Genomic DNA, 14,877 nt, shown 5'->3' with positions numbered 1-14,877 from the left:
TAGAAGAGCATCAGGTTCTTAAACTCTGGTCAGTGAACTTGTTTTTGGGGTTTTTTTATTTGTTTGTTTAAATAGATACTTTGATACCTATATTTCAATAATAGTAAGATCTGGCTTTGAAGGCTTTAAGATAGGAAGGGAAAGCTAAGAAAAGGAGTTAGCATTTTGCCCTCTGCAAAGTTTAATTCAACTCAGTTCAATTTAAGAACCATTAATATTCATTACTTGCAGTAGTGGCCAGAAATTTCATCATCGAAGGGACATGGAAGGGACCTTGAAAGATAACGAGGGAATAAATGTAAGGTCTTTGACGTGAAGGTCTCTTTTTGTTCAGTTTTGGTGCCAGGGTCTGGCACCTCATAAAAACTTGGTGGTTGATTTTTTTTAATGAAAATGATTATAATAATAACTGATATTTATATAATATATAAATTTGGGGAGACTTCATGTGTATTATTTCATGTGAGCCTAACAATCACCCTGTGAGATACCTGCCATTATTACCCCATTGTACAGATGAGGAAACTAAGGCAGGCTGAGATAAAGTGACTAGCCCAGGGTCACACAACTAATAAATGTTGTAGCAGAGACTTGAACCCAAATCTTCCTGACTCCCAATACATCATTCTGTATCCTGACCATGCTGTTCCCTCATTTTACAAAGGAGAAAACCTCCCAAAGAGATTAAAGAATTTGTCTGAAGTCACCTGGGTTCTAAGTGTCAATGCCAGGATCAAAATCCTGAATTCCACAGCCCACTTCTGATGTTGCCTACTTGTGTTCCCTGGGACAAGACACGACCTCCAGGGCCAGAGTTTCCCATCTACAAAATGAAGGTATTGAGCTAGATGGTCTTTGAGGACTGTAACATCAATGTGATGCCTACAGCAGCCTCTATGGATATGCAGGTGTTTTTCTAGGGTAAATTCACAAAATATAAATTCTGTTCCTCAAAGAAGAAACCAAAATATTTATTCAGACACCAGAAAGCCAAATTCATCATAGTAACAAAGAAATCTATACACATTATCAATGCAGGGAGCATGATCATGCCCATGCCTTCCCTCCATCAGGTCTCCCCACAAACAAGCTCCCTTAGGCAAAATCACTCCCTCTCTCACTCATGCTAGCTGCTCTACTCTACCTCAGCTCTGCCTCCTCTCTCTCTTTGCTCCACCCATTCAGCAAGCTCCTCCCACCATTGGCTCCATGTGACTCAGGCTGTGGACTGGATCAGAGCTCACAGCAGTTCACACTGGCCTCATAAGGGGCGAGGAAGATCTTCAAATTCCCTTAACGTTACAAGGACCCTGCCAGTTTGGTGTTTATGATTTATGATTCAGTTTCTTATGGCTCTAAATTCAGTGTGGTTTCCACTGCAGGTACAGAGAATTCTTAAGATGACTATTTCAGATAGAATAATAATAAATCACAAAATGCTGCTTGAGTTTGTTTACATAGGTCATCTTATTTGAGCTGTACAACAACCCTCTAAAGTAGGTACTCATATAATTTCCAATATTTTGTTGTAGTTCAGTTTTTCCACTTGTGTCCAACTCTTCCTGAATCTATTTGGGATTTTCTCGGCTTGCCATTTCCTTTTCCAACTCATTTTATAAAGGAGGAAACTGAGGCAAATAGGCTTAAGTGATGTGCCCAAGGTCACATAGCTGGTAATGTCTGAGACTGGATTTGAACTTGGGTCTTTCTGAATCCAGGCCTGGCACTGGAAACTGAATCTGAGAACGATTGTGATTTACCTGAGGTCACATCAGCTGTAAATGTATGCTAAGGTCCTTGGGTTCTTTCTGAGCTCAACTCATTTGCCAGCCTCAGGACCAGCTTGGATCTTTTCTCCCCACTTGTGGATATGAGAGCGTAGAACTTCTGAGTTGGCAGGATTCTAAGAGATCACTTGACCCAACCCTCTCATTTTATAGAGGTGTCTGGGATGCATCATAGTGCACAGAGCACTGGGCCTGGAGTGAGGAAAACCCAAGTTCAAATCTAGCCTTAGACACTAGCAGTGTGACCCTGGTCAAGTCACTTAACCACTATTTGCCTCTACTCATTTAGTGAGATAATGCCAGATGATTCCCACTCATAAAGCTAACAAACTATCTTTCCTGAGTTCCCCTCCCCTCCAAAAAAAAAAAAAAATCATTCCTCAGCGGCTCATGAGGGGTGACACCTTCAAAATCAGGGCCTGGGTATTGAGCCACCATGAGGTCATAATGTAGGTGCCATGTGACCCTTTTAATGAAGCAGGATTTGTCCAGTACTTCACAGTCCCAGAGGATGATGTCTCCCCAATCCCTTTGTAAAATAAGGGTTAATAATCACGTCTACTTCCCAGGTCATTGTGAGGATAAAAATGAGATATTTGTCAAACGTTTTGCAAACCTTTGTGTGTATGTAAATGCTAGATTATTATGAGGAAATGGCATCCCGGGGGGATTGCCCAAGGTCACACAGATATTGAGAAAGATTTGAATCCAGGTCCTGTGACTCCTTGCTGCCCTTGCACACTGTCTAGTGCTCTGGTCACTTCACAGGACTTTCTCCCCCTAAATAACAAACATGCCTCTCTTCCACAGCAGGACATGCCCTAGGTTCATAAAGGAGGCTTGGGCTGAGGAGGACACACTGCCTCTCCCATGTCTGAAATCTCCCCTCTCCCTGGCATTGCATTCTCTGACTGAGCCACCATGTAGCCAGAGAGATGCCTGCCCCTGGAGTCTAGCCTTCTGCAAGGCCTCCTGTAACTCCTTAGGGCACAGTGTGATCACTGCCCAGCCCAGGGGCTGAGAGCCTGGGAGGAGCAGGAGGAGGAGGGGGAGAGTCTGATGAGCTGGGCTAAACAATGCCATACCAATCTTGCCCCTGAGCTCCCTGCTGGTGCCTCTCACCTCTTCATATCTAGCCAGGGTGGTGGGGGAGGAGTCTCCCAGAAGCCCCTGCTTTGTGCTTGCACCAGCTCCCTCTGTCCAGGGTTCTCTGGAAGCCCTGCCTTCTGGGAAGGAAGGAAGATTGGGAGGAGCCAGAGATGAGCTGGGGAAGGCCCCTAGGTGTGCACCTGGCCCAGCCTGGTCTGGAAGCTAATTTCTGGGATGCTCCAAAGGGGCAGAGGAAGGCAGGAAGCTCTCTGATGGTACCAGGAGCTCATTAGCCGGAGAGCTGCCAGAGCAGGAGCCTATGTCTTCCTCAGAAACCCTTCCATCAGGAAGCAGAGACATGGATACGGTAATGAATCATGATTTTCTTTCCTTTCTCACTTTGTGATGCCTTGATATTGTGGTGGGGAGCTTGAGACACTCAGAGCAGCATCCCTCATTCCTGTCTGGTTATTACTACTATCCACAAAAGTCTGGAGTGAGCCAAGGAGAAGCTTTCAAGTGCCAGAAGAAAGTGTGGGGTAGGAAACCTTGGCATAGCATGGCATGGCAGGGGAAGGAACTAACTCCCTGCCTGCAGGTGGAATCCTGGCTCTGTTATCTGTAGAACCTTGGGTCAGTCACTTCCAATTCCTTAATTTCTTCCTCAGGTCCATGATAGATTGCAGGGAAATAGGGAAAAAAGAATACACCTTTATATTGACTCATCTAGAAGTGAAATTCAGGCTTTCTTTCTATTAACATGATTCTGAGAAGAAGTCCATAAGCCTCGCCAAACTAATTGTCCAAGAGGCGAAGGACACAAGATGGGTCAAATATCCCAGGTCAAGAATAGGTGATTTCTAGACTCCCTTGTAGGGTGTGAGCTTGTGATTCCTGTATCTCTACTGCTTGAGCTTTCATGAGAGGTGGCAGGGGAGGGGCTGGTTAAAGATAGAGAGACAGATGGAAACAGAGAGAGAGAGAGAGAAACAGAAAGGAGAGGAGAGGAGAGGGGAGGGGAAAGGCGAGGGGAGGGGAGAGAGAAAAAAAATATAATTGTGAAAGGCACCAGACATCTGCTGAAGGATACCAGAAAGGTGAGCATGGAGTGTTTAGGTGGAGGAGTTGACCTTGTGAGAAGGTTCACCTATTCATCAGAGACAGATTTAAAGGTAAATTCATCTTTCAGGGAAGGAAAGTAAAGCCCAAAGAAAAGTGACTTGCTCAAAGTCACTCAGTCTCTTAGGGCAGACTAGCAGAGCTGAGTTAGAATCAGATTCTTTCTCCGTCTCTGCCTCTTTCTTTAATACTCACGATGACGAGGCTTTGCTAAGTCTCTCCTCTCCCTTCATGACTGATTTGTCTGAGTTTCTTTTCAACCTGAGAAGTTGGACCTGGTTCTTGCTGAGCTTGTTTCCTCATCCCTAAAATGAGGAGGTTGAACATGGGTCTCTTCTAGCATTAAATGTATGATCCTATGCACAAGACACTTACTTACTGTGTGACCCTGGGTAAGTCACTTAACCCTGTTTGCCTCAGTTTCCTCATCTGTAAAATGAGTTGTATCCACTCCAGTATCTTTGCCAAGAAAACCCCAAATGGGATCACGGAGAGTTGGAAACAACTGAACAACACGTGCAAGACTCTCTCCTAGGCTCCACAGAGAACAAGAATTATACTTCCCTTGAAGCTTCAGTTGTAAAGAGGGAAATGAGGCATATGCATATATACATACACATATAATTCATCACTATGATATAAGAAGACAGTGTTTACCATAAGAGAGGCATAGATCAAAATACATTCTAGAGAAGGTGTTGGTAAGTTGGGAGTCGAAAGAACAAGTCACCATGTTCTTGATGAATCACGAAACAGACAGCCTGGCTGAAGAGAAGGTGTCTATGACTCAGGAGACTTTGCCATGCCCAGGAAGCTCAGGCAGTGAGGTGAGAGGGAGGAAAGAGTAGAGCTGAGAGTCAGATCATCTGAATTTCACTCCTAGCTATGAACTCTTAACTGTGTGAAGTTGGGTAATTGTCTTCCCTTTCTGTGCCAGGACAGTGGGCAGTGGGACTAGCTAGTCTGGGGCAGGGGATAGTCTCTACTATTCTGCTGTGAAGTGGCAAGAATGTAGAGAGGGCCCTGGATGTAGAGTCAGGAGGGCCTGAGTTCAGGTCCTCCCACAGATTCTTATTAGTTGTGTGTTCCTAGGCAAGTCACTACAACCTGTGTGAGTCTCATTTCCTGAGCTCTCAATTTATGATCCTCTGATATTAGGGCCTCTTCTCCCTTAGACTGTGCCTATCAGATTAGAACTCAGGCTCCTTTGGTCTTCTGTCTGAGGAAAAGCAAGGCTCCTCTTCTCAAAGCAGCCCCCCCCTCAGAGACCTCCCTTGCATCTGCTAAGACAGCTTGAGACGAGCCAAACATTGTAACTTTCCCAGAGTTATGTTTCTGCAGCATTCCTTCAAAATATCCACCAGAAGAATTCACATAAGAAGCTGCCCAGGCCTCCCATGAACCCTTCTATTGTTCTGGGCACCCTTGATGAATGGCGAATTCCTGAGCTGATGTGTGGGGTGAAGGAAAGGTGAGGGATTTGCTCCAAACTTGGCCTCCTGGTTCCGTTTCAGCTGCTTAGGCCTGAGGCCTCCACAGATACATAGGAATCTCTATCTCAGCAGAGAATGTTTATCTCAGAACATCTATCCAAAGTGGAGGCTTTGGTGGGGCACTCCCTTCTAAGAGGTGGGCAATGAACTGGTCAGTGTCACCTTCCCTGGGATAGACAAGCACTGACTTTGTCTCCCAAACACCCACAACTGCACCTGCCCTTATGGCCCAATGTTCTCCCACCCAACCCCCACCATCCCACTTCTGAGCCAGGTGGGCACCTCAGGTCAGGGGGTGCCACAGAAGCAGCTATGTGGGTATCATTCAGAAAATTCCTTCTCCCCTCCTTCAGCTTACTCACTCTGTGTCCCCATGATCATCTCCTGGCGACAGAAAACAGACTCCCCTTCTAAAAGTGGGATGTCCGCTCTGAAGCAGTGACTCCCCACCACCCCCTACTTCTTGGCAGAGTAGGAGGTGGGAATGGGGCAGTGATTAGCCAGGGCCCTTAAGAAAGGCTTATTGTCTTTCTTGCTTCTACTGAGCACATCTCAAAATACAACTGAGTCAAGGCCCAACTATCCTACATACTCCATGAGCCTCCTATGGTGTCCCCAGTCTACAGTTTTCCCTCAACTTCTATAGCATGATGCTTCTGTCTCTCCATTGTTGTTTCTTGTATCCAGTCACCTTGTATCATAGCCATGTGCATATATGTGTCATCTTCGAGATAGCCTTGGGTAGTGAGAAGGAAACTTGTCTCAGCCCTGATAAAGGCCTGAGTGTGGACGCTAGGCCCCTATGTACTAGAAGGCAAGAAACTGTTCTACATGGATTTCTTCCCCATAAGATTTGTTGTGGGAAGTCTGTTGTGGAAAGGAGGCTTGTTCAGGTGTGGTTTGACCCATATGAGGGGTCTTCTGAGGTATCTTCAAGGTCTGAGCCTCTAAGAATGTGCTACTGTCCCACTTAAAACTCTGCTAACCAATAACCCACAGTGAAATGAACTGAGTCCTAGCTGGGATATTCAACCTTGGAAAGAGAGACTTGAAGGATAAGAAGTTTCCCAAGTTATAGCTCAGCATCAGAGAGGGAGAAGACTGAAATTTTTTCTTCTCATACATAATATATGTCATTCTGTCTTTAGAATCTAATGTTCAGATTTATTTTTTAAAATGTTAGTAAGCTTATTTTCATTAATAACGCATCTGGAAGACCACACTACAAGATTAAGCAGATTTTTCTACCCAGGAAGGAAAAAATGATCAAAAGAAAACATGAGGTTGATTGAGAAGCTTAGAAGGGGGATTTTGTTTTTCATGACTGTTATCTTGGAATAGGAAGTCTCCTGTGGTGTCCAGGGACATCATAGGGTAAAAGCTCTAGGGACTGTGCATGTCAGTCACTCTAAGATCCTCATTTTAAAAATGATGAAACTGAGGCCAAGAGAAGCATATTTTGGAAGGGGGTTGGATTTTTAAGGTCAAAAGGCAAGAGAATGGTGAAGTAAGAACTGGGACCTAGCACCCAGCATCTCTGTCTAACCCTATATTTGCTCCACTTCTATGGACTCCTTCCCTGCTTCTGCTGAATGCTGCAGGAGGAGATCATGGAAGCTTTCTAATCAAGTCCACTCCAAATGTACACTATCCAGCCTCTGCTCACCACTGACGGTCATGCCACACTCCTTTTCTTCATCTCTCATTGACTATCACACTTCTCACAATGGAGATGTCCAACATTCTTTCTCTTCTCAAACTCCTATCTTCCCTCTTTCCTCTGTTCTCAGCAGTCTTTTCTCATGAGTCACTGAGGAGACTGATGACATCTCATATTAATTTCCTGGGGTCAGGTTGGTGTGGTACAATGGAAAGGATGCATCCCTGGTCAAGAATAGATGATCTCTAGGGTCCCTTCCAGGGTGTGAGTTTGTGATTCCTACATCCCTTCTGCTAGAGCTAGAGAGACAGACAAACAGAGAATGTGAGAGACAGGCAGATAGAGAGACAGAGAGACAGAGACAGAGAGGGAAGGAGGGGGGGAGAAATGGATAGAAAGAGAGAAAGAATGAGAGAGATACAGAGAAAGAGAGAAGAAAGAAAGAAAGAAAGAAAGAGAATGAGAGAGAGATAGACACAGAGCCACACAGAGACGGAGGGAAAGACAGGGAGGGAAGGAAGGGGGAGAGAGAAAGAGAGAGGGATGGAAGGAGAGAGAGTGAGAAAGAGAGAAATACAGAGAGACACAGAATGAGAGAGACAGAGAGAGAATGAGAGAAAGAGAGACAGAGAGGGAAGAAGGGTGTAGAAAGAGGAAGAAAGAGGGATGGAAGGAAAGAGACAATGAGAGAGAAAGAGAATGAGAGACAGAGAATGAGAGAGAGACAGAGAGAGACATACACAGAGACACATAGAGAAAGAGACAAGAGAGATAGAGACAGAGAGGGAAGAAGGGGGAAGAGAAAAAGAGAGAGGGATGGCAAGAAAGAGAGAATGAGAGAGAGAAAGAGACAGACAGACAGAGACAGAGATGTCCTGGATTTGGTGACAGAAAACCTGGGTCCAAAGTCTGGCACTGCTGCTTTCCACCTGTGTAGTCTTGGACAAGTTCCAAAACCTCTCTGTACTCTAGCTCCCTCACTTGTAAAATATGGGGAAGGGGGGCAGGTGTGGGGGAGGGGAAGAGTTGGACCAGCAAACCTCGGGAGTTTCAGCGAATCTCTGAGCTCCAGATCTATGATCATCCCCTTAAGGACAGGAGCTGCACCTGTGATCTCTTTGGTAGAGGACACTAAAACGATCAGTGTTGTCACTTCACCTGAAACAAAGTATTAGACAGATACCTAGATCACTAAAAGGTTAAATGGTCATTCAGAGCAGCTCAGGGGATAGAGTGCCCAGCCTGGAGTCAGGAAGGCTCATCTTCATGAGTTCAAATCTGGCCCCACACTCTTACTAGCTGGGTCACTTCACCTAGTCAAGTCACTTCACCTTGTTTACCTCAGTTTCCTCATCTGTAAATTGAACTGGAGAAGGACATAGCAAACCATTCCAGTATCTTTGTCAAGAAACCCCAAATGGGGTCATGAAGAATCAGACACAGTGACGAACGGGTCACATAATGACAATGTGCCAATAGTAGGAGTACTTGAGCCCAGAACTTACTGGCTCTGAGGCCAGCTCTCACTCCACTATGCCATATTGCCTTGCATGATCATCATTTTCTATTCCAAATTGTTCATCTTTGCTCCTTCCCTCCAATCTCAGAGAAAGATCTGGCCTCCATCCTTGCCAAGGCTAACCTCTCCCCATGTACCCTGGATCCCTTCCTCCGGTTACCTCCATGTCCTTTTCTCCTTCATTTATTCATCCCCTCCTCCATCTATGTTGGCTCCTTCCTCTCCACATGCAGACCTGCTCATGTATCACCTGTCATTAAAGAAACAAACTGTGCTGAGAGGAGAGAAAGGATGGATACAAAAGATGTCAGAGAAGTAGAAACAAGATGGAGCAGTTGAGTGACTATGCGGGTGAGGGATTAGAGGGGGAAGAGTTCAGAATGACTCCACTTTTATAAATGAATGAATATGAAGATGTGAAGCTAACAGGAAAGGGAGTTGGGAAAGGGGGCATCAATAAGGGGGTAGGGTGGGGAAGATGATGAATTACATTTTGGACATGTTCAGTTTAAGGTACTGATGGAACATTCAGGTAGGGACACCTGGCAGGCAGCTGTAGGAATCTGGAAGAGATTCAACTTAAGTATTTAGGTTTGAGAGCCATATACCCAGAGATGGTGATTGAATCACTATAGCTGATGAGGTCAGTAAAGATGAGAGCATAAAGAATAGAAGAGATTCAGGACAGAGCTTTGGAGACATCCATGCTTTGGGAGGGGGAGACGGATGATGGACAGAGAAGAAATAGACAGATAGGAGAAGAGTCAAGAGGGGCCAGTGTCATTAATGCCAAGGGGAGGGAAGGATGGATTTGAGTGCCCTCTTGGTGCCAGGCATTGTGCGGAGGGCTGGGAGTACAAACACAGGCAAAAGGCAGTCTTCCTACCCCCAAGAAGCTCCCGTGGGTGAAGACAGTACATAACAGTCAACTGAAAGGTGGAGGAGAGCCCAGAAGAGCATCCAGTATGTGCAGTGGCAGTGGAGAAAAGAGTCAGTGGATGCGGACAGGTTGAAGATGAGATCATGTAGAGGATAAAAGAGGGGGGGAAATCCTTAAGAAGAGGGAAGGAATTGGATCAAGGGCTCTGCTTTAACAGGCAGAAGGGTCGCTTCTTCTTAATGCTACTGTTTTGTCCTTCATTCTCAAAGAGGACCACGACATCATGGAGGTGATGCCGTGAGATACAAGTGAATTGGATTTAAGTGAAACAGGGCTGTGCACAGTCACCAGCCTCACTTTCTCCTCTGGAGCCACATAGGTCCAGTGGTAAGACATAGATCAGGATGACTGGAGATGGCCACCTCTTCTCAGCAACTGGAACAAAGGAAATGGAGCTGTAGAGAGGTGGAGAAGTGTGGTGTAGAGACATGAAGAAGCTCATAGCAGATGATTTTGAAAAAGAGATGGACCAATCGTGACAAGAATCCAAAGGGCCCCTGCCTGAATGAGCCCCCACCTGTTGCTGTCACAGAAACCCTGAGATATACAAGGAATACAAAAATAGCAGGCCAGACTCCTGTAGGGATTGTTAAGAATAATCACCAAATAAACAAAATTATAATGCAGGGCCTTGTGAATATGAATGGTAATTAAGACTGGATTAGGTAGATGTTTAAAGAAAATAGTCTAAGTTGCCTTAGGAGCATGTGGAAAGTGATTTGTGTTCATTTAGAGGACTTGGAAGTGGGGTCTTTTAGAAGTCCTTCTACTGGCTTTCAATTAAGCCAAATGAAGTGGAATTATCTCTTTCTATAGCACAATTTAAAACAAAGACTGTGATAAAGAGAATTAGCTTGATTCTAATCCTCGGAGCACAAGGTTGAGAGTCTAGAGACCTGGGTTGTAGTGCCAACTCTTCAATTAGCATGCCATGTGAGCAAAAGTAAATCTTTTCACTTCTGTGGACCTCAGTTGCCTCATCTGCAAAATGGGGGTGGAGGTAGTAATAAGGGAAAACAATATAACTCCACGACCACCTCATAGTCCTTCAACATTTCAATACCTGGATTTACGGGTATGAACATTCCTTCTACCATTACACCTTAGTAAACATTCGTGGAAGGTTTCTGTGCCCAAGAACTTCATCCCCTGCATCCAATCTGGTGATGAGTTTTTCTGAACTTTGCTAGGGTGGTATTCTTACAACAGATGCCCAAATTCCTCTCTCTGACATCTTTTCAATCTGACAGCATCGGCTATGATTTGTTCCTTTTGACATAACTTTCAAAATATCAGGGTCCCTTTTGTACCACAAAAGGTATCCAAAGGGCCTTTGATGGAGGATATTTAGAAATTATGATTTCATCAACTCCTTTATAACCACAGAATCATAGAGTTTAAGAATTGGAAGGTATGCAGCAGCCAACCAGTCCAACACATATACAAGAACTTTACCATATCAGACAAGTGGTGATCCAGCTGGCAACGTATGTATGATTTAGTTCTAGGAAGCTGCCTATGACAGCAAAATTAAGAGACTTGCCCAGGGTCACACAGCTAACCAGTGTTAGAAGCTGGATTGCAACCCAGTTCAGTACAGTAGGGTGTCGCTCTGTTAAGAGGGGAAAAAAAGTAAGATCATAAATGTAAAAATGCTTTAAAATATTAAGTGATATCAAAAGTGGAAGGCTTTTGGATGATGGTAATCGATTAGGAGATCTTATTACCACGAGAGGTTGTCCTACTTCACTTGGCAAAGGCTTCATTTTGGGGGTTCCAGTCTCTAGTAAGGGTAACTAGATGACTCAGTGAATACAGCACTGGACCTGGAGTCAGGAAGACTCTAGTTCAAATCCAGTCTCAGACAGTTATTAACTGTGACTCTGGGCAAATCACTTAACCCTGTTTACCTCAGTTTCCTCATCTGTAAAGTGAGCTGGAGAAGGAAATAGCAACCCACTTCAGAATTTTGGCCAAGAAAACCCTAAATGGGGTCCCAAGTCAGAGACAACTGAAAAATGGCTCAACAAGTCTTTAGTAAAGTGCTGACCAGAGTCCTTACCAATGTTTTATACAAAAGGAACCACTTATCTCCTCTGAAAAATGAGAACAAGAATTCTTGTATGATTTACCTATTTTTCAGACTTTTTGTGAATATAGACTTTTATCAGTCTTAAAGTATGAATGTAATTTTTTACCAGGAGGCAATGCACTGCCATGGACAAAAAGTGGGAGATTTAGAATTAGAAGTTCTGAGTTCAAATCTTGACTCTAGAGGTCTCTTATTTATTATCTTTGTGACCTTAGGCAACTTATTTCTCTGGTAAATGAGGGGAATAGAATTTCTTTGCACATCCCTATTTTCATATTGAATTCTTCCATATGAATATTTCACATTCATATTCATTTTCCAACAATAGACTGTGAGCTCCTAGAGGATAAGCACTTTCTTTCATCAGTTAATTAAACTAGATAATCAGCCCTTTTTTCTGCTCTGAAGTCTCTGATTCATTCTTCAAAAATGTCCTCTTTGGCTAGCCATATGGCCTTGGTAAGTCTTTTACCCTCTTGGTACTTTAATTGTCCTCACCTATCAAAAGAAAAGGGTTGGAGTCAGTGATTTCTCAGGATCCTTTCAACTCGAGAATCCATGATCTAATGAAGGGCCTCACAATTTTTGGAGGCATGGGTCCTATGTTCTTGGGTTTTAATGGAGCTAGTAGTAAGAAGTCAAGAGGTGGGAATAGAAAGCCTCCTCTCTGCCCTTCTACCTTTCCATGTTGTACTCTGGTTCTGGAAATGAAAAACATAGAATCTATGTTTTTTGAGACAACCTTTTGGAAATTAAAATATTTCATTTAACTGTTTAGGCTATTACTAATGATGCTAAATACCATTAAAATGTAAGTCAAATTTAACATAGGATCTGCTATTTCCAAAACCTGAAGTGAACCGAGAGAGAGAGAGAGAGAGAGAGAGAGAGAGAGAGAGAGAGAAGGAGGGGGGGAGGGAGAAGGAGAGAGAGAGGGAGAGAGAGGGAGAGAGAGGGAGAGAGAGGGAGAGAGAGGGAGAGAGGGAGGGAGAGAGGAATGGAGGGAGGGAGGAAGGAAGGAAGGAAGGAAGGAAGGAAGGAAGGAAGGAAGGAAGGAAGGAAGGAAGGAAGGAAGGAAGGAAGGAAGGAAAAGAAAAGAAAAGAAAATGACCCATTCACCAATTCAATATCATTCCTGCCCAATGTCATTCTACTTCCAAGAACTTTTGCCTTGATCTAAAGCTCATGCCTGAGATTGATTGGTTGAGTCACTTGTTCTAAGTAGGGTAGGCTGACTTGATTGAGTGAAAGCATCGACACTACCCTTAAGCCCAGTTGGACAGTGATCATCTCGTCCTGCCTTATCATTTTACAAGTGAGGGAACAGTTCAGAGAGAAGTGACTTTCAAAGGCTGACAAAGCTAATAAGTGACAAAGTTAGGTCTCGAACCCAGGTCCAGCTCTGTCTCCATTATGTCACTGGCTCCACTTTCTTTAAATGCACTCTATTAGAAAGGATGTCCCAAAAGTCTTAGCGCAGTTTGAAAGGTTAATAACTTAAAAACTGCACTAACACATTTTAAACACCCCATGACTTGGAGGTTTTGTTTAGCTGAACTGTGTCCAGAAGCATATAAGACCCTTGGGGACAGGTAAGGACCATCTATTTAGTTTTTTTTTTCTTCTTGTATACAAAGCTCTGGCATAGAGCTTTGTAGATCGCGACAGCAGTCGATAATACTTAACATTTATGGAGCATTTTAAAGTTGCCTGGTGTCCTTTGTTTCAATCTCACAGTAACCCTGTGAGATAGGAATTGTAGGGATTATTAATTCCAATTTAGGGTGGAAACAACTGAGGCCAAGTGAAGCTAAGGAACTGGCCCATTCTGCTCTGCGTGGGGCAAGATTTAAATGTAGGTTTCCTTGACTACCAGTCCAGTCTTTAGCCACTACATCAGTCTTATATGCGTAGTATTCACATGAATTCTCCCCTCCTCTACTCTGGTTCAAACCTATAATTTAATTAAGATGAGGTATTTTGAGGGTGGAAACTCCTTCCATTGATGAAGACTGGAAATTTATCTGAAACTAAGAGGCTCAGAGATGCGCCCAAAGCCCTGTGAGATTAAACGACTTGTTTATATGGTTACACAGCTGGTATTCAGGAATGCAAGCTTTCTAGACTCCACGGCCAGTGCTGGATCCAGATTCTGCCTCCAACTTTGCATCCACTGAATAAGTAGCAGGGAAGCCACATGGTCCATCCTATAAAGGGCTGGACGTGGAAGCAAGAAGAGTTGGATTCTAATCCCACCTTAGAGACATACTGGGTTTTTGACAATGATACTTTCTGAGTCACAGGTTTCTCATCTAATGATATCAGTAGGTGATGAGATTCACGTGATAGAATCTATGCAAAATGGTTTGTGGATTTTAGAGAACTTACTACAATTGCTTCATTGGGTGCTGGACTTCATCAATGGAGGGAATTTTAGGTGAGGAAAATCATGCAAATCATGACTTATGAAGTCAATTAGTCATTCAACAAATACATATTAAGCACTTACCGTTTTTAGGCATTATACGAAATATGTCAGGGAACTCACACTATAAAGAAGAAGTCAATGGGAAATCAACTAAATGAATTTCAAACAAATGCAATACACAGAAGATATAAATAGTTATCTGTAGATACCTATCTCTCTCTCTATAGATAGATAGATCCATTTATATCTCCATATATCTACGTCTAGATATTCAGAGGCCAGACCTCTGCCTCCTATACTCTTTTGCTTCTAATTAACTGACGATCATAGTGACACTGATGATATAAAATGGTTGTTGAACTGAATTTGATGAATTTCTCCAAAAAGATACTGCTTTTAAATAGAGTAAGGGAATTTGGGGGTCTAAGGGGATATAAATGAAGATTCAGAAGGGACTCAGGGAGGCCAAGTCCTGGTCATCTATCTGATTGATCACCTGTGATTTTATGGCTACTTTTATGCTGTCTAGTATAACATACACATATTGGCATGTCCCCACGTCAGCTGGAGGATGAAGGAAAAAAAACGTTACTGTTTTATTAAACCATTTGCCACGGTCTCCTGCTCCTTCCTTACCCTCTACTTTTGTCAACATCGTTGACAACATTATGTTTGTGCCAGTGAGCTAAATGATAGCGCCTGCCCCCATCTCCCCTGAGGCCCACTGGGAGCCGACTACATCTGCTTCCT

At 43.7% G+C, this 14,877-nt stretch overlaps 1 protein-coding gene across 2 annotated transcripts in view; it reads left to right on the top strand.

Annotated features, from left to right (window-relative positions):
* Positions 1 to 3,005: 3,005 nt before the first annotated feature.
* FYB2 (FYN binding protein 2) overlaps positions 3,006 to 14,877 on the top strand; it is a 97,059-nt gene continuing 85,187 nt past the window's right edge. For both annotated transcript variants that reach the window (XM_072649598.1, XM_072649599.1), the window contains exon 1: positions 3,006 to 3,243. In XM_072649598.1, coding sequence (XP_072505699.1) covers positions 3,196 to 3,243 — 48 coding nt within the window. In that variant the 5' untranslated portion in view covers positions 3,006 to 3,195. The remainder of the gene's footprint in view (positions 3,244 to 14,877) is intronic.

Source organism: Notamacropus eugenii, chromosome 2, assembly GCF_028372415.1.
Source record: "Notamacropus eugenii isolate mMacEug1 chromosome 2, mMacEug1.pri_v2, whole genome shotgun sequence".
NCBI classification, from domain to species: domain Eukaryota; kingdom Metazoa; phylum Chordata; class Mammalia; order Diprotodontia; family Macropodidae; genus Notamacropus; species Notamacropus eugenii.
This window is presented reverse-complemented; position numbering and strand designations above follow the sequence as displayed.